The sequence below is a fragment of the Pararge aegeria genome, chromosome 20, assembly GCF_905163445.1.
Source record: "Pararge aegeria chromosome 20, ilParAegt1.1, whole genome shotgun sequence".
Lineage (NCBI taxonomy): Eukaryota > Metazoa > Arthropoda > Insecta > Lepidoptera > Nymphalidae > Pararge > Pararge aegeria.
In genome coordinates this window covers 955,387-980,516 of record NC_053199.1, presented here as the reverse complement: position 1 = coordinate 980,516, position 25,130 = coordinate 955,387, and the positions used below count along the sequence as shown (strand labels likewise).

The following is a 25,130-nucleotide window of genomic DNA, read 5'->3' as shown; positions in this document are numbered from 1 at the left end:
TATTCATTTAAAGCCGAGGGCTATGCACACTCGGCGTGACATCCCGAGATCGCCCAAGAAAGAGTGAGTACAAAACGCTTTAATGTCGTCTGACCAGTAGCGCGTCAGTTTGTTCTGAAAACACTTCAGCGAAAAATCAAACTTATCTTCCTTGTTTGTAAAATAAAAAAATATATATAAATTTGCGATTCTGAAACGATTAACATTAGTTTCATTTTGCTGGAACTACTGGTGATGAGGCCAGAGAGAATTTATTCATTTCAGTCATTTAAAGATTTCCTTGCACCTGGGCCTTAACATCGTCCCTTAAACAAACAGTACCATCTTAAAATTACAGTGTATTTGGCATACCTTGACTTCCTAAAATAGGAATTATAATTCTGTAACGAAACGTCAACGATATTATAATAATACTGCTTCAGGCGATGGTAGTAGAAAGTAGAATCGTGGTAGTTGCTACAAAATGTCATAATTGGCAAGTTTTCACACACGTGTAATTTATTTATACCTACGTAACTTAAAATTAAAAATGTAAGTACTTAATCATGGTTCACGACTTCATAATTAAAGATTTGCATTAATTATACAACCGCTCTGACACAGCGGTTTAAATTGTGACCTTATTAGTGGGCGGTCCCAGGATCTATACCTGGACGGAAGCATTTAACGAACATCGATTTTTTTTGTAATAGACGAGAAGATGTGTTAGCCGACATTTTTTTATTGTAATTTGGGATAGGATCACATCTGCCATTAATGTTTGGTGATCAAACTCGAGATTCAGCTTGACACAAGAATCCATACAAGCTTAGAAAGTAAGGCCTTCCTATGATTTTTATTCCACATGTAGGCTTCAGTGGACGGCTCAGAGGTTGTTGATCTACACACCTCCACGTGTGTAACAACTAAACCTTACTGCTAGCTGTCCACAATCTCTTCACCAGTGGCTCGGCGTTAGTCTGGCCCGCCGTTGACGGACACGTCTAGGAGGAGACTCTTATCATATTCAATATGATATTTACTTATTTTTTGCCACTACAAGTTAGCTCTCGACAACCTGCTCAACAACCTTACCTGCTGATAAATGATGATGCAGTCTAAGATGGTAACGGGCTAATCTGTTAGGGGAAGTGTAGTTGTATCAAATCCATACCCCTAATCGTTTTCAAAACAACATCGTTCCGTACCTTAATTGCTAAGCGGTCGGTAGGATTGCCCAAACCACCCACCAGAGAAAATTCAGAAATTATAAATTTGCGCCTGCCGGGTATCAATCCTGGGACTCCCATTAAAAAAAGCAGCGCTCTCACCTGCGCCTGTGGGGTCATCATCTTCGTCGTCGTCACTTTTACTTATTTTCAACTTATCAATGTCCCACTCTACCGTACCGTGCATCGAATCACGTTCAACGCGGATCTAATTTTGACCAATCAGTTTACCGCGAGCGTCATACAAAAATAATTCGAAGGCATAGACCTTTTTCATTACTGCGTATTAAATAATGCGTAAGCGCTAACTGAGGTTACAACCCCTATTCGTCGTTTCATAATGTTTATGGAAAATCGTAATTGACTCTGGACAGATGGTATTTTTTCCATCTGTCCAGTGTCAGTTTAATATTGGAAATGATGTTAAAATATTTGTTTGCAGGGCTATATCTATTCATCTATATCGATGCTCGTAGACGTAAATACAGAACTCTCGTCCAATCCTAAAATTAAAATTAGCATTACTTGCGAGAGAAAATACAGTTCAATACACAGTAATATCACAATTAAATTGAATACATCAAAAATATATCTCTCGTCTCGATGGTCCGATACTTTGTTAAAGACTTAATTCGAATAGCTTCTTCCACGTGCGAGTTATTAGCGATTGGACACGTTCCATCACATGTTCGCGTCCGGTCAACGCACAAAACAATGTTGTAAAAATCCACTTGTCGGTGATAACAAATATGACGCGTGTGGCGTGCTAACTAATTGACGCATGCGCTATATGGCGTAGCGGTGTGTGGCATGCTCCGATCTTCTACCCGATTTACTAACTTTTCCAACTAGTTGTTAACTATTGGTCTTCATACATTATTATCATCTCAACCTATTACCGGCTCACTATAAGTCATGAGTCTCCTCTCACAATGAGAAGGGTTCAGGCCGTAGTCCACCACGCTGACCCAGTGCGGATTGGTCGACTTCAAACGCCGTTGAGAACATTATGGAGAACTCACGATGTTTTTTTTGCTGTGAGCAAGTGATATTTTAATTGCTTAAAACGTACATTTTCGTAACTTAGAAAAATTGGAGGTGCGTGCTTTGATTCGAACTCGGCTACCCGAAATTGAAGCCGAAGTTCTAAGCTATCTCAACGTTCTAATCTATCATCGCTTTTATCATCGGTCTTCAAACACAACGCATAATTTGATACAGACATTTGTAAACTCATCGCTTATTTTGTACGGGGCCAGCAGGTGGCCACCGCTTATCCAATTTTGGAAAAGTTAATGAAATTTGGTTTCACTAAACCAGTTTCCAGATTCACTTTTTTTATTTATTTCGGCAGTTGACAAACTTTATGGTTAGTGTAATTTAAGGATCATTATTACATGTTTGTGATATTAACTTGGAGCGATGTTCTTTGAGGCACGGAGGTGGGCTATGCATTTTTTTTAGTTATAATTGACTGACCAAGCTGATGGCCCGACAGATGGAAATGATAAAACCATCCTACTTAATATAAAAAATGCGAAAGTATGGATGGATGGATGTTTGTTATTCTTTCACGTAAAAACTACTGAATCAATTCGACTGGATTTTGGAATGGAGATAGATATACCCTGGATTAACACATAGGCAGCTTTATGTCCCGGTAAAATGTACGGTTCCCGCAGGGTTCATGAAAAACCAAAAAACGGCGTACGAAGCCGCGGGCAAAAGCTGGTCGCCCATACACAGAGCAACTCTTCGAAGGGCATGCAAGGACTACTTCCTACAAACTGCCGCATCACTGGTAACCACGCCTTTCACACCTGAATAAAGCCGGGCTGCTTACCCGGACGAGCTCTATCATAAAATGCCGAACCCGGACCTTCGCGAATTGTAGATATGATGACCAAATGGCCGGTTGAATTTAATTGCGGTCCTCTGAATAGCGATCGAATTGTTTTTCAATATTAATATCCACACCATGTGCGATATTAGCGATATGAAATGTTTGAACACATGTTCGCCGATCGATCTACGTTCAATTGCGTTGCGTTAATCCATCTGATGATGATAACTTCGTGACGCGAATGACGTGCGCACTGCGCTGTGTGCTTGACCTCTATGGCTCAGCGATGTGAGTTTATTTAATTTTTTTTTTATTTCAAGTTAATTAGTCCAGGGGTTGTAATAACCAGTTCCTATCAGTAAGATAAATAATCATATTGGCTAACCATAATTTTTGTTCACCGTCAATGAAAGTCGGGAAAATGTCACGTCCCTGTATTTTGCTCAGCACCGTTCAATGCGAAGTGTACGATGCTGGGCAAAACTCGAACAACCCTCTGACGGTGCGGTCAGTGAACTCAATCAACGCTCTTATCTTATGAATGGGTATCAGATTTCGTTATGTGATGACTTTCCCCAAATTTGCCTAATGGTCGAAGCGAAAGATGATTACTCAAGAACAATCGGATCTTCGGGTTTCAATTTCTTAGTTAAGCTGATCCGGCATGTCAGGAGTATGAGGCAATGTAAGTGCCTCGAAACGATTCAAAGATCTGAAGGATTCTTTATTTTTGTAATCGGAAATGGAGTGCCAAACTACGGAAAGATTCCATCAAATAATCTGTTAAATCGTTATGTTGCATTTTGTAACTTTAGTTACCGAGTTGCACCTCTGACGTCAACTCGCGCCAACTTCCAAAACGCTTCAACTGATTCCAAGTTCAAAATGATCAACGCTGTACTAGAACGATTCGTCTATCAATGAAATGAACGGTAATCAAACAATGTTGCGATCTTTCCATGCGATACGAAGGTGAAACCGAACCCAAATTCAAGCATGCAAGGTCGCATTTCCATTGTTCCACTGTCGATGTATGAATTCTTATCATGTAGGGGGCAAATGATAAAGGTCAAGTAGGAGACCATATTTTTGATTATAAATAGGACAAGCGACAAAGTTGCACAATTGCTTCTTCTTTTCAATCAATTTCAAAGAGGTTCAAAATTAAAATTTTTTTTCTTTGCCGTTGGTTGGCGGCAGAACAGAATGCAGTTCAAAGTCGAAGTCAAATATTTATTTTTCAAATAGGCATAGATGGCACTTTTGATGCATTGATTATATACAAAATGTGTACAAAGCAGTTAGTAGTGATGACATTCGTAAACTTAAAACTAAAGCTTCCAAACGCGCCCCGGTCTAAGAAGAAGTCCAAAACAAACTTAGCCGAGTGTCCTTTTTGGAATCATCATCTCACATTGTCATTTGAAAATATTTAAGAAGCAACCTGGTTAGAGCAATTAATTGTTCACACCAAAGTTGTTTTATCTTTTACGTAATCCTTTATACTATAATAGGACTTTTCTATAAGCTTCCGTTTAATACAAACTTTGAACTTTTCTAGAGACATCCCCAAGTTGTCACCACCCCTCTGCTTCCCGCGGGTGCTGAGCAAGGTGACTAAGGGAATAAAGTCAAATATTTCTTTATTCAAATAGGCACATAGATGGCACTTTTGATGCTTTAATTATATACAAAATTTGTATATTATATGTGAACTTAAAATGGGAATATAACGGGTAACGTGCGGCAGCGTCCTCTTGTAATGCTGCCTCTATTGGTACTGCAATCACCAATACCACATCTACCAAGCGTGGTGGTTATGAGCAAACCCTTCCAACAGCAGCAGCAACAATGCTGCTTAGCGGCAGAGATAAGCTCTGTCACAGCTCTACCACTAATATAATATGATGTTTCATGTTATTTATGTTAAAACCAACTCAATAGTAAATATGATATTAAATTAGTAAATCATGCCGGAATACTATGGGCGACAACTAGCTTCCATATTTGCAACTACTGCTAACTATACATATAACAAAACATATAACATATACATATGACAAAATGCTGGAGTACCTACCCCGATATACTGAATACATCTGCGCAAACTTTTTGTGTGTACAGGCGAGATGTTATGTTGTGCGATTGCGTAAACACATATTTATGCGACAGCAGTAATCGCGGTGGATTCGATATGTCACTTTTTGAAGAGTTCTGTTGTCTGTCTCCAAAAGACTTCATCAGATGTATATGAAATTGAAATGGGACAGTTTCAGAGTAAACCCTTTTCGCCTATAAATGACAGAGTCCGACATACTTAAAAACATACGATTTGATAACATCCTCCTTCTTGAACGAAGTCTAATTATTATTGAAAAAATACATAGTCTGTGTATACACAAAGAATAGCTTCTCTCTGCGACATAAATGTTTGCAAACGTCGCTTTTGTATTTTTTTGTGTACAAAAGTGAAGTATGGCAGCAAAGATCGCCCTGCCGGTCAAGTCGTTTTCGAGTTTATAAATTACATACAAACAATAAAAATTAAAGTTTTCTATATTATAGTGAAGGCTAGGTACGAAATAGATGTAGATAGTTCACATCTTGAAACCAAATCTAAAATACCTACTTTCTGCGATTAGTATGTGAACTGTTTGATTGATTGGCTAAGGTGAAAGACCTCGCCATTATTTAACATAAGAATTCGCAGACAAGACAATTTGATAACATAATATAAATCATTTACAATTGTGATCAATAATTAGAAAGGCATTAATGTATTAATAATTATTAAAAAAATATACTTACGTAGTTTAGTGGTATCGTACATATCTCTCTCCCATTAGAGAGAAGCTAATGGGAGACAGTAGTAGTTTACGTTTGCCCAGTAGTTGAACGTTAATAGGCTGATAGAGGTACTGGAAATCAATGTTTTGTTGACGTATGTATTGAGCCATAAATAAGGATTAAGCGGCGGAAATCCTATTGTTCTTCTTTTCTTCTTTAAGATTGTTTTCTTTAAGATCTTCGCACCTCTAACTTTTAGGAGTTACGTGCGATTTTAATCAAAGACACTTGTAAAGGTAAAGGAAAACATTGTGTTGAAACCTGCTTACCTGAGAGTTCTAAAAGGTGTTTGAAATCTACCAATCTGCACTTGGCCAGCGTAGTGCAGAGTACTACGGCCTAAACCTTTCATTGCGGAAGGAGACCCGTGCTCTGTAACGTCGGGACGTTACAGAGCACGGGTAATGAGATGATGACGATGATGATGATATAAAGACCGTCATTTTATACCACATATTGTAAATGCAATTGTGGGTTAAGATTTGAATGCAATAGAGAATGTATTGTTCTAGTAAGTTCGGAAGATCGAGGCATTTGATACGTATGACCTTAATTAAATTTAATACTCCAACTAACTGTTTCAAATTCAAAAGATTTTATGATCACAAGGTTAATGTACGGACCTTGAGATCAGAAATGATAAAATTTTAATTAAGGTCAACATATCCTAATGAAAATACTTAACTCATGGGTGATAAACGAAAACTTAGTATAATCCGCTCTTACGCACAATATTCGCACGCGTGTATATTACTAAACATATCATTCATTTATGCATTTTGACGTCCAGTCTCGGTTGTAGTGGCTCTACCACCGGTTCGGAAGGCAGATTATGTTAATTCTACTTCAGTAATGGCTCTCTTCCATCATCATAAGTTTTACAATAATTCTTCTATCTTGCGAGAGATGAAAGCGGAGCTGTGTGCTTCAAAGTATCCTTGTCATTAAGAAATGCAACAATAAGTAACGTCGGTGTAATATTTTTTTAACATATTGTCTAAAGGTTAATTAAATATAAATACGCAATTGATAAGCCAAAAGTGATTTTAGGCTGATTTGTATTTACTTAATGACAGACATACGGATAGACGGCTTCTCAGGCAGGGGTTTCGCAGGCAAATCCAGTTGTCACTAGTTTATGACCATTTCTAGTAAGTCGATTGTTTATTGTTTATTTGGGATTTATCCAGATGAAATTAAAACATAGAGTGATTACAAATCTACCTGCATATTCAATATACATCATTTTATATCCATTATTGTTAAATTCAAATAATAAAGACTGATATTGTTTATAATAACTTACGAGCTGTTCGAAATAGATAGCATAACAGTCGCAGTATTTTATAGTATATAGTAATCTAAATTAAAACATTGAGTTTTTACAAATATACCTGTATATTTCATACAAATCACTTCATATTCATTTTTGTTAAATTCAAATTATAAAGACTGATATTGTTTATAAAGACTGATGTTTTGCGAACTGTTCGAAAGAGATAGCATAACAGTCGTGGTCTTTTATAAACGTATTCTTTAATGGCGCGGCTATAAATCTCGTTTCCCGTGCTCCAGGCTCATCTTCCAGCGGCAAGAAGGGCGGCAGCGGCGTGCTCACGTGCCCCAAGTGCGGCGACCCGTGCACGCACGTTGAGACGTTCGTGAGCTCCACGCGCTTCGTCAAGTGCGACAAGTGCCACCACTTCTTCGTGGTGCTCAGCGAGGTCGACACCAAGAAGAGCATCAAGGACAATGCCGACAACAAATCCGGCTTCTACAGGTAACGTTGGCGACAAAATACAAATTCAAGTACGTTACTTGCACGGCATTCCTCAGCACTTCTGAAACGTCAAGTCAGTCTGTTTGTAGTAATGACTCTACTACCGGTTCCGTTCTTCTCGGTAGAATCTGCCTTCTGAATAGTGGCGTGCATAGAAGATATGCACAGGGTATGCAGAAAATATAAAATGAAGATTTATATTTACTTATTTACTATAGAATTATTAATACTTAGGGATAGGCTTTTTATAACTCTTATAACGCCTGGATTTAAGTCTTTTATAACTCTTACTTTTTTTCTTCATTTTGTATCATCTGCATACCCTGTACATACCCTACATGCGCGCCACTGTTCGGAAGGCAGATTATACCGAGAAGAGCCGGCAAGAAACTCAGCAGATTGCTCTTTTTCAACATCATGTTAGTTTACAAACTTAGAAATTTTTCTATCTTGTGGGAGGACGAGAGCGGGGCGGCCTGTTTCCAATCAGCCTTGTTGTTAAGAAATTAATCAATCGTATAGTTACCACGATTTATTAAATGTGGTGGTAACATATTGTTTAATTTTGTTCATTAGTAGGTCCAAAATTATCTTGGGAATCATATTATAAAAGCATATACTCGAATTAATGAATTCTGCACCTTTCGCAAACGATATGACGGTGTTACTAACTTAAGTACATTTAGAGTACCTAAGTCGGTTGTTTATATCCACTTTTCGTGTATAAAAAGCAGTGTTTTGACCGACAAATACTATATTGTTATAAATATATTGTGAAACTACAGTAAGTAGGTATACTTATTTCTTCAAATTTTTCACGGAGGGATTCGTGTAATTTAAGTCATATACTGTATATATTAACCGTACAGCTCGTTTCTGCAATATGAATATAGCTTAAATATAAGCAGATTTGCCCCAATAACGACTATGAAAGTTCGCACAGTATAAAACCCTAGCTGTTTCAATGCCAGTAAATCATCACGATATCAGACGTCCACTGCTGGACAAAGGACGCTTGTACGAAGATTATGATGAAGACTACCTCCCTTGCGCAATGGTCATAATAATATGAGTGAAGGCCCATTCGCAGTCACCATAATCATCACCTCAAAGTCCACTTGTGGGTATAGGTATTTTGCTGAGAGTTTCAAAATCCAGAGTCCAGGGCCACCTGTTCTGTTCCCCGGGCGTCTAACAAAGCCAACAAGAGGGACATGCCGTGGTGGTTTTTAGTTTGCGTATACCCCCTTTAGAGGGGGGAGTCCCATATAATCTCCGTCCTGCCTTGTCCGATCGGAGTTAGCAAAAAAGCTTTTCCACCACGCCAAAAAGAAAAAAAAAGAGCCACCTGTTCTCCGAATTAACGTTCCACTTTCTCATCGGTGGGTCTATAAACCATTGTAACGTATGAACAGACATCGTACATAAAACGTCTTAATTAAAATTAGCACATTCCATCGAATTCGATTATAATGTTTGTGGGAATCATTATTATATAAGTAAGTTAGTAACCTTAAGTGCGTGCTAAACGGATTGACATTTGTAGCAAACATCGTGTCAACGAACCATGTTGCTGCATGACAAGTCTGTGACATTGTCTTAGAGGATTGCGATAGCGCAAATGTCCACTTATCCACTTATGAACTTGTAATTTGCGTGGAGTTATTTTTTTGTAATACACAACATAATATAGTAGAATGCATTACTCATAGAGACAATATTTAATACAATGTTATAATGTGTGGTTTTATATTTTTTTTTTGAAGTGTTTTTACCGTTAGACAGCCGATTGGCGCAGTAGGCAGCGACTCTGTTTCTGAGTCCAAGGCCGTGGGTTCCATTCCCACAGCTGGAAAAATGTTTGTGTGATGAGCTTGAATATTTCTCAGTGTCTTACGAATACAACCTTAGCTTCTTCCCGTTGTGGGAGGAGACCCGTGCGCTGTTGTGGACCGGTGATGATTGTAAATGTTGATGTTGGAAAAGAGCAACTACTGAGTTTCTTGCAGAAGCAAAGAAGCAAAGAATCTTCTTCTTCGAGAAGCAGATTCTTCTCGGTAGAATCTGCTTTCCGAACCGGTGGTAGAGTCACACAAACTTGCATACTTGACGTTTCAAAAGTGCTTATATTAGGCCTACTTGAAATAAATGAATTTTGAATTTTGAATTTTTTGAATTTTGATGGATTTATGATGAATAATGAATTTGAAGTACATTGATATATATTTTATCTATAAATCTACTTAGTTGCATCTTTAACTCCTAAATTTTTTTGTTTTTGTAAGTGCTTTAAAGGCAATTAAATATAATATCTTAAATTAACTTTGCAATATAGACAGTTTCCCTGACCGACAACGGTAAAGATATTTTCTAAGTACGCGGAAAGTATCTCAAAACAAAGGCCGCTTACCTCCGATAATATTATAAACATTTCGATAGGTCATCTTTCTTTTGATAGCTTATCGGCCATTGGCCGTTATTAGACAAACGAAGTCGCAATGTCAATAACCTAAACGCGATTCGTAGGTAAAGGGTCATTGTGCCTACAACTTATCATAATTATCAATCCATTACACGGCACGGTTCTCCTCTCAGAATGAGAAGAGAATGAGAGAATGAGAGATTTTCGCTGTGGGAAGAGACCCGTGCCCTGCAGTGGGCCCAGTGGCGTGCATAGAGGGTATGCACAGGGTATCCAGATAAATAAATAAATATACTACGACAATACACACACCGCCATCTAGCCCCAAAGTAAGCGTAGCTTGTGTTATGGGTACTGAGATAGCTGTTGAATATTTTTATGAATATAATACATAAATACTTATAATATACATATAAACACCCAGACACTGAAAAACATTCATGCTCATCACACAAACGTTTTCCACTTGTGGGAATCGAACCCACGGCCTTGGACTCAGAAAGCAGGGATGATATAAAATAAAGAAAATCTCTAGTACGGAATATAAAATCTATAGGGTAGACTTTTTATAACTATTACAAAGGTTTTTTATAGCTCGTACTGGAGATTTTATTAATTTTTCTTTATATGCCCGCTTAATGCATGCCCTGTGCATACCCTCAATGCACGCCACTGAGTGGGCCGGAAATGGGTTGGTATGATGATGATGGTTCAGGGCACTTGACAAAGGAATAATCTTTGTCACGTACCCTGACTAATCTACATGCTAATGATATTTATATGCCTTGCCTATTAAAGCTGATTTTATGTTTTTGTTGTTTGGATGCGCAAATCTATGGAACCACCAGTCAGATTTGAAATTCGAATTCATTTATTTGCACAGATTGAGAAGGTACAACGGTATTAGAAATTAGCAGTAGCACAATCTGCTACGGAGTAGCATGCAAAAATAATTGTTATTCTTAATCTAATTTTTTCACTGTAAATAAATAATAATTTAGTTTAAAAGGAAAAATATAAAATCTATATTCTATTAAAAATTTGTATTAGTCTTATTTCCAATTTTATCTTAATATATATAAATCTCCTGTCACGATGTTTGTCCGCGATGGACTCCTAAACTACTTAACCGATTTTGAATTAAATGGGCACACCGTGAGCAGTCTGGTCCAACTTAAGAGATAGGATAGCTTAGATCTTTAATTATAGTCGCAATTTTATTTTATTGCAAATTATTTGTCTATAATTAATTGACAGTCACATACTACTATAATCATTTAAGGCTTAGCGATACTGAATACTTTAAAAACAAAATCAAACGCAGACGAAGTCGCGGGCAACAGCTAGTATATTATATGTCTATATATATTCTGACTTAACGTGTCAGTTATAGTATTGCTTTTTTAACAAGAGCTATCCCTCATTCAATTTTTATTATAAATTTGAGGTGCCATGTTGAAGATGCTTTTGCCAAATGATGCTGAAGTTTTGTGCACGAAACGTATTTAATTCTTCCGACGCTCATTTTCAGAGAATTTAAAACGTTGATGATTAATTTTAATATACACGTACGGATATTTTTATAATTTTTATTAGTGTTTTTATCTACACTTGGAGGAGTTAATAATAACAATAATAATAAATTCTTTATTTTAGGCAAAGCCCATATTAATACAACAATTAGTATTCCTAATATACAATATCGAATTAAAAATTAAAATTACAGTATAAATTTATTCAAATGGCATGTCAAAAATATGAAAATTAAAAGACAAAATAAAAAAAATTTAAAAAGCTACAATCCTACAAAGCTACAAGCTCCTGTCGGTTCTGAATATAAAATTTTCAGAAACGACAGGATTTGAACCTGCGACTCTCTGGCAATCGCGGCCTGAGCGCTTTCTCCAATTAAGCTACGGCTCTCCTACCGTCGATGCCGAAATTAGTATATGCCTTTCACATCAGTCTTATAGCGACTGTAGCGTCATCACAACTGCAACTTTGCAACTTTTTTCAGAGATCCATATTACAATGAGAAACGTTTGTAACAAGGGATGACACATTGCTTTTTTATAATATTTATATGCATTTTAAATTTATAAAATTGAGGTACGGATATGTATTTTAAATTTGTCAAAATAGGGCTTACAAATGTCTGTCGGTTAGAAATCTATGAAGTTGCAAAGAGTCCTAAGACTTCACAGCCCCCGTACGGGACCTTCCGCTGTTAAGAGCACAGCGCTCATCTCAGCCCCGGCGAGGTCGAAACATGATGTGAGCAGTGGCGTGCATTTCATACATGCGCAAAAGCACTGCATACCCTAAAATTGATCTATAACTCCTATAGGGAGGGAGGGAGGATTTTTGCCTGTTTATGCAATTTTTCTGCCGTATGCATACCCTGGTAAGAAACCCAATGCACTTCACTGGATGTGAGCACATTGTTGCAGAAAGCCGCCGCCGCCGCCGAAGAAGATCTTCGAGTACCTCAACAAGCACGTGGTGGGGCAGGAGTACGCCAAGAAGGTGCTGTCGGTGGCCGTGTACAACCACTACAAGCGCATCCACAACAACGTCACGGGCACCGACGCGCACCACCCGCTCCACCACACGCACAGAGGTGACTCCCGCCCGCGCCGCCGGCTCTTTATTCGCTGAATATGAGCTTGCATAGGGTCGTCTTATAATCTATTTATATATATAAAAGAGAAAGTGTGTGGGTATGTTCCGTATAGGCTCCGAAACGGCTGGACCGATTTCAATGAAACTTTCAGGGAATCTCCGAGTAATCCTGTAAAGTTTGGTGACGATCGGAGAACTCCTATTTTTGAACTGTCAAACTGTCAAATACAGCTTTTATTTACTATGATGATATTCTATTGTTGGGTGTACATGGGTGTAGATAATGATCTTCACCCGCTCGAGAAGACTTGGTCTTGCAGTCTTGGTCTTGTTCTTGCGTTTTTGCAAGACCAAGACCAAGAACAAGACCGCGTATTTTTAGCAAGACCAAGACCAAGACTGACCTTGCAAGACTTGAGCAAGAACAAGACATAGCCTGCAAGACTCTTGCGTCTTGCAGCTAGGACTTAGCGCTATTTCACGGAGTAGTTAGGTGTAACAGTTCGGTGTATAGGTAGGTAGGTACGCTTAGGAATTCTATGAGACGCAAAAAACTATATCAAAGAATATGAAAAACTGGACCTATGCGCATTACGACTAATACCATAAACATAGCGAATAAAAAAATATCTATTAAAATCAAACTGAGTGCATGCATAGTTATGTTTTAACCATCGGCACTTTGATAATGCGGCATCAAAGGTTTTGTACTTACTTCTCAAAGAAATTTGCCGCTTTTCGGAAGTACATGGTTATGATACACGCGCCGGCGGCTTCTTTTGAAATCTAAAACAATCGTTGCCGCCGCGCCGAAATCATAACATTTGACACTATTCATGCAAAATAATTTCGAATTTTAAGAGTACCTACAGGTGTTCCAAAGAATAAATAAGTTTCAGAGTGCTTAGAATGAAAATGAATACATTATACTGATCACGCAAGTAGTATTATGATTAGGATAAAATGGTGAGGATAGGTAGTAGATGTCATAATAATTCATTCTAGTAAGTAATTATAATATTGATTACTTATATGGTTTTAAACTAATTACTTAGGTACTATTATTGTACATTTAGTCATTATATTTCTTAAGTTTTTACAAGTTGTTTTAGCAAATGTAAGCTTATAAATCATAAATGTTTATTAAGAAACAGTTACTTCCATGGAAAACGACATATAGGTCAGTTGATTTTTCGAATTTCTTATCAAATCTTCAGTTATTTATTAATCTGCTTGATCTTTACTATGGCTATGTTAATTCAAGCTCACAATGTTCCAATTCTAATACGTTTTTCTAAGATTTAAAGTAAACTTTAATAAATAGTAATAGACTAATAGGTAATTGCAAGACTTGCAAGACTCTTGCTGCAAGACCAAGACCAAGACCAAGACTGGGAGCGCAAGACCAAGACCAAGACCAAGACCAGGTGTATTGGCGCAAGACCAAGACCAAGACTGGCTAAGTCTCGTCTTGTTCTTGCATTTGGGCAACACTAACGGAGAGATATAAATGATTTAATATATTATGAGACTTAAATTAAAAATTTAATGATGTAAGTTTATTGTTTAATTAAAATAGAGCAAAATCTAGCCCGGCGAAGCGGGCTGGGTACGCTAGTATAATATAACATTCGTTCACATTCTACTATTAAGCATGCGCAATGTAAAGTGCACAACAAGAACAATCATTACACATTTCTGCAAAATCTTGTTGAGCAAGCATTAAAAAGTTATTCGTTGTGGCTTCATAGAGCGGGGCGCGTTTGGGACGTAGTTGTCACCATCACCTCACAATAATTAGCTTCATAAGTACCCGTAGGCCTTTATTCGTGTATAAAGAATTTTTGCATTAAGAGTTTTGTGATAAAAATACGTTGGAAATTTACCTTCATGGCACACATATAGACACGGTAGAAATAAATTCCACCCTCATCACCTGGATGCTTGGTGTTCTCTTCTACTGTTCGCAATACCAGATCATTACTACTTGCAAATTATGGAACAATCTACCTTATGATGTGTTTCCCTCCAAAATACAATGTATGGTTATTAAAGGGGCGGATAAACAAATTCCTTAAAAGCCGGCAACGCATCGGTGGCTCCTATGGTGCTGCAGATGTTTATGGGCGGCGGTGATCACGTAACATCAGGTGACCCACTTGCTCGTTTGCCCGCTATTAATATAAAGAAAAGGGGTTTAGAATGGGAGTTATACAGATCCATTAGATTGTCTTTTATGGGTTAAGTATGAGAAATACACAAATCCAGCGTACGTTGAGGTGAACTAAGTTACATTAAAATTCCTATGACAAAAACAAAATAATGTCATTATTCAGTTATTCTATCGCAGAGTTTACTTATTACTTACATATTATTAAAAAAAAACCGAATTTATATTTTGTTCATGTGTAAAGTGTCAGTTTACGAGTCTGTAAACTTCAAGATTCGAGGAATAGGTGTCGTAACATTAGACGGCGCCTAACGGCGGTAGCCATCGCATAAGAGTTCGAGAAGCGCTTTTCTCTCTCCAGGAATCACTTAAATCACTAGACATCCGATTAAAGAGATTCCTAGATTTAGTGAAAACGTCCATAAAACACCGAACTATTAATTGTGTTTACGTTTTGAGGTTTTTCAATTTATTTAACTTCATTATTGTTTACAAAACAAAATGCCCGTTATAATAGCTGGTGTAAAGTGAAATCGTTTATTACAACAAAGTTTATTTATATTGCTGACGCCGCCGCGGAATGCGCCCTCGGTTTCGGCTATGACAATGAGATGACAGCTCCGCGAGAGTGTGTCGAATTGATTTGTTGACGCCAAACGCGATGAAAAGCGAAACTATCACGACTTTACTCGCTCCGTATTTACTTTAGTGGATGCTCAGTTTCTAATTTTATATCAGGATAAAGACTGATTTATTACTTTTAAAGAATAATTATAGAAATAAGAAATCATATGAATCTTATAAATATAATTTGATTAAAGTCAGTCAGTAAAGTGTTGAACATGAATGTTTTTCAGTGATTATATGTATATTATTCATAAAAATATACATCAGTCATCTTAATACCTACCCATAAAACAAGCTACGCTTACTTTGGGGCTAGATGGCGATGTGTGTATCGACGTAGTATATTTATTTATTTATTATTATTCGTAAACACAGATCTAAAGCTACGAGGGTTCCAATAGCGCTCTGGTCTAACAAGAAGCCCATTATTACAGAGATTAGACATATTAGAGTTAGTTATAGACTAAGATCGGAAGCGGTGATAGCCTTTCCTTTAACGTAAGGCTTTCCTCCACCACTGAATTTGCGGAGCTATGTGCGTTTTTAATGCAAGCAATTCAGATGTCCCTTGCTTTACGGTTACATACCACGATAATATTTTGGGATTAGTCGATATTTCAACCCAGTTGCATGGATCGTGGTCACGACGGGGCTGAAATATCGACAAATCCCCAAATATTATCGTGGTTACGTACCCGTTGAACTATATTTAAGAAGTGTTTTATGAAGATTGGTGTAACGTTGCAGATCTCTTGCACCTGAGCCACAACCCGGCCAGCAGTGGGGGAACGGCCGGCGGCGCGGAAGTCCTTGAAAGGAACCATCACGAGCTCAGGCTCGACAAGAGCAACGTGCTGTTACTGGGGCCCACCGGCAGCGGTGAGTGTGTTTCATGTGACCCGGCAGATCCTGCAATGTGCATCAAGAGGTCGCATCTCGAAGACCCAATCGGGGCAACGGTTCAGGGTGATGGAAGTCCGCGGTGTGCTATCGCCTGCCGCTCAGCGTGGTCCATACACCAGTAGGATCCTGGTGAGAGTCTATCAGCCAGTGGCGGCAACTCAACGGGCGTCGATGGTATGGTGCGATCTCTTTCAGGATAACGCTCCTTAGGCCCGAGTAAATTAAGAGGCGTTCAGGCGGCTAACGTGATTATTTACTATCTCCAAAACTTATCTGTAAACGGTAATAGTTATTGAGTAAACCACTGCCTTAGCTTAAATTGAAAGAAATCAGATACAGCCCTAACATCACTTGCAAGATTAAAATCAAGTGATGTCTGCCTCTTTATTAAGTATGCGTCGCGTAACGTACCATGCGCGTGTCGGTCTTTTATCTTCAATAGGGTTGTCACTTATAAAGTTTTGAATTACTTTGTATCGAAAAATAAACATGCTTCTTTTGATTTTATATTTTTACAGGGTGATTCGTTATGCACCCTTCAACAGTATTTCGTAATTCGGTTGCACGTTGCATATACGTAGGTACTTGACTCAACTGAATGAAAAAGGATAAAGATGGACTTAGGACTTAGGGATATGTTAGTTTCTGGTAAGTCGTTAATGAGTGAGAAATAAATATGAACCGTAAAGTTCATTTCACTTCATTAATTCAAAAAATTATAATAACACCATCTCCATAAGAGATATCTAGGTAATTTTAGTTTTATAAATGTAATTCATTTAGTAGGCACGTAATTTTTTATAATATGCACCAAATATGACACTTACCCTTCGTTCCTTATGCAACAATGTCTAGGGCTGGATGTTTTAATGGCATACTATGGGAGTAGATAAAGTCTTGAATACACCTGTTGATTATTAGGTTTTAACTCGTGTGATAAGCCCACATTCTTGTTTCGATACCCCTTACTATACAACAGTTGCATAAATAACTATAGCGTAGAGTGCGTCGTTGTAAGTAGCATTGTGTGCGCAGGCAAGACGCTCCTGGCGCAGACCATCGCGCAGTGCCTGGACGTGCCGTTCGCCATCTGCGACTGCACCACGCTGACGCAGGCCGGCTACGTGGGCGAGGACATCGAGAGCGTCATCGCCAAGCTGCTGCAGGACGCCAACTACAAGTGAGTGGCCGCTGGCACCTACTGACCACATTTTAATAAATAAATAACTAAGCTAAAGTTAACTTAAACTTATATAAGAAACAAGAAAACAACCGAGAAAAAAAGCAAAGATAACATAAACTTATATAAAGTAACAAAAAAACAACCGAGAAAAAAAAGCAAAAAAAAAAAAAAAAATAAACAGCAATGAAATGAATACTACTAAACTAACTGAATAAACCCACAACTATAATTATAATAATAATACCATAAAACTAACTAATTAAGATATACAGTGTAAGAGGTAGATAATAATAATTTAAACGAACTATATTATATTCAAATTAAATGCAAAGTTTACAGACTACCACTAGAAGAATGATGACTCCGTCACATGCTCCTGGTATTCCACCTATATATTCCACCATAGACAGCGATATTAACACAACTAAATTCACAAATCCAGTGAAATGTTTCTTCCTTTCAATTTAGTAATCTTCATTTATTGCAATTTATGAAATTAATCTATTCAATTATACAATAGAATTGTTTAACGTTCTCAGCGTGGAGCGTGCACAGACAGGCATCGTGTTTCTGGACGAGGTGGACAAAATTGGGGCGGTGCCCGGAATACATCAACTAAGGGATGTTGGTGGTGAGTTACGATATGTTACGATAGAAAATAAGGCCTACTTGAAATAAATGTTTTTTTTTTTTAATATAATACTATATAGTAATACAAACCAAAGTTTTGAGACTAAAGTTTACCAAACCAAAGTTTTAAGACTTTTTATTTTAATTCCTTAAATAAACTAACAATATCATATTCATTTGATTGTACAATCGATGTTTGTTTAAAAACCTGCTTAAGAATTTATATATAAATTTTTTTTTTTTAGAAACAATCTGAACTTATTTACTTGTTGGCCTGTGCAACGAACGTGCTATGGTAATAGCTCAAATTGCCAGACATCAAGACATGTTACAGATTATCAACCCAAAACCTAGTTATAATAATCATGTAAAATAAAAGCTAGAATGTGATGGCCCTTGCGTTTCCTTACTCACCTCCGCCAAAAGTATTAAAACAAACGATAGAGCCATGCCCGTGTCCGCAGGCGAGGGCGTGCAACAGGGCATGCTGAAGATGCTGGAGGGCGCGGTGGTGTCGGTGCCGGAGCGCAACTCGCGCAAGCTGCGGGGCGACGCCGTGCAAGTCGACACCACCAACATCCTGTTCGTGGCCAGCGGCGCCTACAACGGCCTCGACAGGTGCGCCCACTGCCACACGGACGGATTTGTGTATACAACTTTGTGCCGGTTTTTAATTCATTTCCTGATGGTTTGAAAACAGTTGGACCCGGTAGGTGGCTGCCGTTGTTAGTTAAAGTTTTAACCCATTCAAAATGCATATTTTTTGTATTTGTGTCTCTTACCTGTCGTTTTTTCCGTTGCGTCCGGTTTGAAATTACAATGATTCTAAAGAAGTTTCACTCAAAAAATCATAAAAAATTTTCCTTCATTCACGTCCTAACAAGGTAACCGAACGACTTTATTTTTGGCATAGAAAAAGTTGATAGGACGAAGAGTAAAGGAGACATTTTACAATTTTATAAAATGAAGCTTACAGAAAAATCCTGTTATAATGTTAAGGATTACTTAAACGGTAAGAAAAGCTTGGGTGGGAATTGCTCTAACTTTATAGCTTAATATTAATTTCGGCATACGCCGATCGATTTAGGGTTTATTCTTACTGAACGATTGAAATGTCACTGCATAACAGTGTCCTCGTAAGCATAAATTGATTTGTTTAATAATATTCATCCGCAATTTTTTATCCTAGACAAAACATCTACTTTTATCGGCGATACTGTCGAGCAAAGATTTTTAATAGAATAAATGATGTACTTAGTGGCTAGTCCAGGGAATACTGCAATGATTATTTCCGTCACAAAGCAGAATTGCTGTGTTTAAGTTTGAAGGGCGTGGAAGCCCGTCTTAAACACCTACGCCTCAGATGGCGTAGGCGCCTTGCATGCCCTACAAAGTGTTGCTTTCTTTATAGGTGTTCCATCAAATATTTATACAAAAAAAAAAACAATAGGAAAAATTGTCCTGAGTGTAAAGTGTGAGATTTCCTTCCAATATTTACTTATTCGATCGCGCGAAAGTTTACCTTGATTTAGGTGGTATCGAAAGAGCGCCATCTAGTTATAATACTGGGTGTATAGTCTCTAGATGCGTCTTCGTTGCGCCTGAACGAACACGTCCGCGCGCCCGCGTCGTGAAAACTTCTGCGTGCCTAGTATTTGACACGCTTCCACTCACGTGTGTCTGTGTGAACGCGTGAAAGTACGATACGATAATACTTTCTACCTGTATCGTATCTGCATGGCGCTCTTCCAAATGTTAATCGTGAGATTTTACCTACGTTTATTTATACAATCTTATGAAAGTTCAATACGATTTGCATGGTATCGCAGGAGCGCCATCTAGTGACAGTACGGTTTCCTAGTATTGTAACTAAATGGCGCCACTTCGATACAACCTAAATCAAAGTAAACTTTGATAATATAAGGCCGATCGGACAGACGTCCAAGGCCGGGGGTTCGATTCCCACAATTGGAAAAGTGTTTGTGTGATGAACATGAGTGTTTTTCAGTATCTGGGTGTTTATTTGTACATTATAAGTATTTATGTATATTATTCATAAATCAAATCAATCTCACTTCGGGGCTCGATGGCGATGTGGGTATATTGACGAGTGCGCTCGCAGGCTGATCCAGCGGCGCAACAACGAGAAGTACCTCGGGTTCGGCGCGTGGGACCCCAAGTCGGGGCGGCGCGCGGCGCTGGCGGCGGCCGCGGCGGACGCGTCGCCGCTGGACAGCGCGCGCGCCGAGGCGGACGAGCGCGACCACTGGCTGCGCGCCGTGCAGGCACGGGACCTCATCGACTTCGGCATGATCCCGGTGAGCGCCACGCACGCACACGCACGCACGCACACGCACGCACGCACACGCACACAGCAGCGACATTTACCTTGCGGCTCGCGAAGGACTCGAGTCAGGCATCGACTTCGGCATACCGTCGTGTGCCCTGGAATCCGTCCATTGAAACTACTACACTTCCTAAGAATGCACTCTTGACAGAACGTTTGTGAAATTAAGAAGTACAGGTTTACAAGTGAGCTCAGCTTACAGAGTGAGTGACTCTAAAACGACTCATCGATGTCAGCAGTGAATTTTATACTAGGGCTACAGTTGATCGTTTTTGTTTCGGCCTGAAAACATAATTATAGTTTATCTGTGATACGTATGTCGAACGCTTCGCTCTCAATGTCATCGATAGCTGTCAAAAAGTTTATCGAAAGAACCTATTTAAAAACTGTGAACTATAGCCGCACCGTCTCGTTCACATTGACTGTAGGGTATTTCTCATGCACCGAATAAAATTATCTTTGTCTTAATGCTGTTCGGGAGCCGTGGTGATATGCTCGAGTGTAACAATAGGAAGATCTTCCTTCAAGCGGGTGCTCGAGGTCGATCCGTTCATCTTGGGAAGTAGCACACTATATGGTCGTGATTTGTGAAAACTTCACTACCGTGATACAGGATCTTGTGGCGCCATCTAGTTAGGTTGTGGAGACCACCACAATGCTCTAGACATTTTAGGCATCGCGATCATTTAACTCCTTTTGCCTGTGTATCAATTATAGTATGCCGCATAGTAAGGTTTTTAGGTTTCTATTTTTATTCATCTCATTAGATTTAATTTAAGTGTATGGTTCTCGTTCCAGAGATGGGCGATAATAACTGCGACTCAATCTTGCACTATAGCAGTATTATCGAATTTGGGTTTCATGATACACATTACCTTATGTTTGCCTTATTTTGTATTATTTTTAATTTACTGTGTAACTGTTAATTCAAATAAACTTATTATTATTATTATTATAACTGTGTATGTGTTGCAGGAGTTCGTGGGCCGCTTCCCGGTGCTGGTGCCGTTCCACAGCCTCAACCAGGACCTGCTCGTGCGGATACTCACGGAGCCCAAGAACGCTATTGTGAGTACTACAACGCTATTGTGAACTTTAAGAGCTAGCCCGCGCTGTGAATTTAGCAAAATTTTGTATGCACAATACATTTTCTTATGATTTTTATTAAGTTTGAATGAACATATCAGTGTTGCATCCACCCAAATTAGCAGTAAAGTAGCATTGGTTGCAGACAACATTATTGCAAATTTAATACACACCGCTCCACGTAAACAATCAATCTACGTAGTTTGGCGAATGGATTTTTTTTTAATTTTGAGAATTAGTTTGAAATTTTGTCGATGTTAAATTTCTTGTGTCGTTCCGTTCACGATTTTGCGCCATTGCTTTCTATTGGTGTTACTACTATTTCATGCGGTCGCCTTTCTCTCTTTTCAGTTACCAAGTACACGATTTGCTCGCTTATAATCGAGGCGTCCTTTTCATCACATACGGAATTCTATACCATCGAAGCAAAATGGGCCTTATGGTCTCAAATCCCGTACTCCTGATTTTTATTCCCATACCTAGCTGACAAATTTGAGCTCTGTAACAATACGAATAAGGCCCATTTTACTCTGTCAAACTAACCCTTTATATTGTCAGATGGCCCAGTACAAGCTGCTGTTCGCGATGGACAAGTGCGAGCTGTCGTTCAGCGACGAGGCGCTGCGGGCCGTGGCCTCGCTCGCCATGGAGCGCAAGACGGGCGCCAGGGGCCTGCGCGCCATCATGGTGAGTGCGCTGGCACGTCGCTGCAAGTTTCTGACATCGCTTGGGGCCGGTCTTTGAATAAATTAATATACTGCACAAGACACACATCGCCATCTAGCCCCAAAGCAGTGGCGTGCACTTCATACATGCGGAAAAGCACTGCTTACCCTAAAATTTTTATATAACTCATAAAGGGGAAGAATTTTATGCCATCTCTCTTTATGCGTACCCTGGTCAAAAACCCTGTGCACGCCACTGCCCCAACGTAAGCGTAACTTGTGTTATGGGTACTAAGGTGACTAATGAATATTTTTATGAATAATATTACATAAATACTTAAAATATACATATAAACACCAGACACTGAAAATTCATGCTCATCACACAAACATTTTCCAGTAGTGGGAATCGAATCCATTTACTTGAGCTCAGAAAGCAGGGTCGCTGCAAACTGCGCCTATCGGCCGTCAAATCATATTCCTCGTTATATGCCTTCAGTCACGTTGTACGACAGCCACGGGAAGAAGAGTGGTGGTGACAACTTTATTGGGATTGCCAAGTGTGAGATCCTCTACCAACGTTCACTTATTCGACCTCGTGAAAGTTAGCTACGATTTATATGGTATCGACGGAGCGCCATCTAGTAACAATCACTGGCACTAGATGGCGCTGTTTGGATACCATGTAAATCGTGCTTACCTTCCACGGGTGCAATGTTACCCCCGCAGGAGAACCTGCTGCTGGAGGTGATGTTCGAGATCCCCGGCTCCGACGTGGCGTGCGTGCACATCCACGAGGGCTGCGTGGCGCGCGCCGAGCCGCCCGCCGTGCGGCGCCGCAGCCCCGAGCGCGAGCCCGCGCCGCAGCGCTGGCCCTCGGTGCGCCAAGCCAACTGTACGTGCGCGCCGCACAGCGCCATCTAGCCGCAATACTGCGCATTTGATGTTTCCCATTACTGTAACTAGATGGCGCTCTTCTTACGCAAGCCACTCAGGCTGACCAACTTGATGCACGAGTATTCTTCCTTTAATAAAACATGTGCTGATGAGATGTCTCATGTCACGCTTGTCTTGACTCCCGTTATACTGCTCGAGTCCTAAAACCTTGAAAGATTGCCAAAACTTCTATCTGCTCGTGACTTCGAAATGCCTAGTATGAGACGCGTTTCCGCCCACGGATAACAATTAGTATGCGTCACTCGGAAGAGCGCCATTAGTGTAAATACTGTTTCCCACTATTGTATTGGATGGAAGAAGGGCGTAACTTGGCGAAACTCTATGATATATTATGAAAATTAAGCTTAATTTGCTGAACTCCGCGAAAAGCAGGAGGGTCTGTATGGTGTAATTTATAATATCTTCTTAGTTAAATTATTAGCAAATTCAGCTTAACTTTCATAATATCCCAGTATTGTAACTAGAAGGCAGTCGCTCGCTCGTAAATTCCACAATAAACACTAAGACTGGCCAATATAGAACGCGATTACTAATCCTATAGTATAAAATTTGCTCCTGAGACGGCTTTAATCACGCTCGGGAGCTTTGAAGATTGCCAAAACATCTGCTCGTGACTTCTGAGTTCCTAGTACGAGATGGTCTAAGGCGTCCTATAATATCATGGAATCGGCAGAGCGCTATCTACTGATAATACTCGAACTTTGTCGCAACGTTGCAGCATCGTTGAATCAACGTTGTTACATCGTTGTAGCAACGTTGTTACATCCTTGAAATCTAGGTATTTGATGTTTTTCTGTTTATTTGTATTGCAGGAAGCGTTAGAAACCGCCGCCTTGTGGCCCCGCACTAACGGGTGCTCTATATGACACAGTGTTAGTACACCACACGTTGCCCCTAGTTACAAACGCTGTTTATCATATAGATCGTAAACATACCCGTAGCAGTTTATATATTTTCTAGAATGTATCACAAACGCGTTTTTATATAAGGTTTTGAAATAATTTGACGAGCTATGTCAATTTAATTTAGATTAGACTTTTGCTTTGCTAGTAGAAAATAAAACTCATTACATACATTTTAACCGCATCGGGAGTTTTCAGACAATCAGGTCTGTTAGATACCTTAGGATTTGCGTCCGCGCCTACACTTCCAAATCGTGGCGTCGCCGGTATTGTCATTCGCGCATTCCGAAAGCGTGGCATCAACTGTATAGTTCCGCGATAACACTTGGACACAGTTGCGTCGGGTACCGCAGCGTTAGTATAATAGCACGCTATAACTCTATGAAACCATGGCGTTAACATAGTCACCTACACAAACTCTTGGTAATCAAGGCGTTTTCGGTATACCGAAGCAACCGTAACCGGCAACCGCACAATTACTAGGTGTACGTGGCGTCTATATATACAGCCATGTTAAAATATAGAAATTGTGACGTCGTTTACTTGTCCTCGTTTAGACGTCCGCAGTAACTCTTTGTAATGATGGCGTCGTCGGTGTAGTCAACCGCACTAAAACTTGGAGTCCGTGACGTCAGTATATTCACCCGCGTTAACAAATAGAAATCGGGACGTCGTTATAGTCGTACGAACTAACTGTTAGTAATCATGGCGTCATGGTTGTAGTCAACCGCATTATTATTCGAAGTCCGTGACGTCAGAATACCCAACCGCGTTATCAAATAAAAACAAAGGCCTCTACAAAGTCTTCCGTAGATTTCGACTGTTCATGTTGCTTTAATTATAATTTCTTCTTATATCTTATCTTTAATCACAGACTCCAACTTATTTCCATTTATCATCAAATGTGAATAAGTTGCAGTATGACTCCTTGCCATTTC

At 39.3% G+C, this 25,130-nt stretch overlaps 1 protein-coding gene across 2 annotated transcripts in view; it reads left to right on the top strand.

The window, feature by feature from the left end:
• LOC120632714 (ATP-dependent Clp protease ATP-binding subunit clpX-like, mitochondrial) overlaps positions 1 to 25,130 on the top strand; it is a 40,141-nt gene that overhangs the window by 13,568 nt on the left and 1,443 nt on the right. The window contains exons 3-13 of one of the 2 annotated variants that reach the window (XR_005659148.1): positions 7,474 to 7,678; positions 12,551 to 12,720; positions 16,267 to 16,398; positions 17,458 to 17,602; positions 18,145 to 18,236; positions 18,700 to 18,853; positions 20,358 to 20,553; positions 21,558 to 21,650; positions 22,227 to 22,355; positions 23,063 to 23,228; positions 24,103 to 24,162. Coding sequence is in view for 1 of the 2 variants with exons in the window: in XM_039902691.1 (XP_039758625.1) it covers positions 7,474 to 7,678; positions 12,551 to 12,720; positions 16,267 to 16,398; positions 17,458 to 17,602; positions 18,145 to 18,236; positions 18,700 to 18,853; positions 20,358 to 20,553; positions 21,558 to 21,650; positions 22,227 to 22,355; positions 23,063 to 23,228 (1,482 nt within the window). In the remaining variant the exon portion in view is untranslated. The remainder of the gene's footprint in view (positions 1 to 7,473; positions 7,679 to 12,550; positions 12,721 to 16,266; positions 16,399 to 17,457; positions 17,603 to 18,144; positions 18,237 to 18,699; positions 18,854 to 20,357; positions 20,554 to 21,557; positions 21,651 to 22,226; positions 22,356 to 23,062; positions 23,229 to 24,102; positions 24,163 to 25,130) is intronic. The other variant, XM_039902691.1, reaches the window with a different exon arrangement.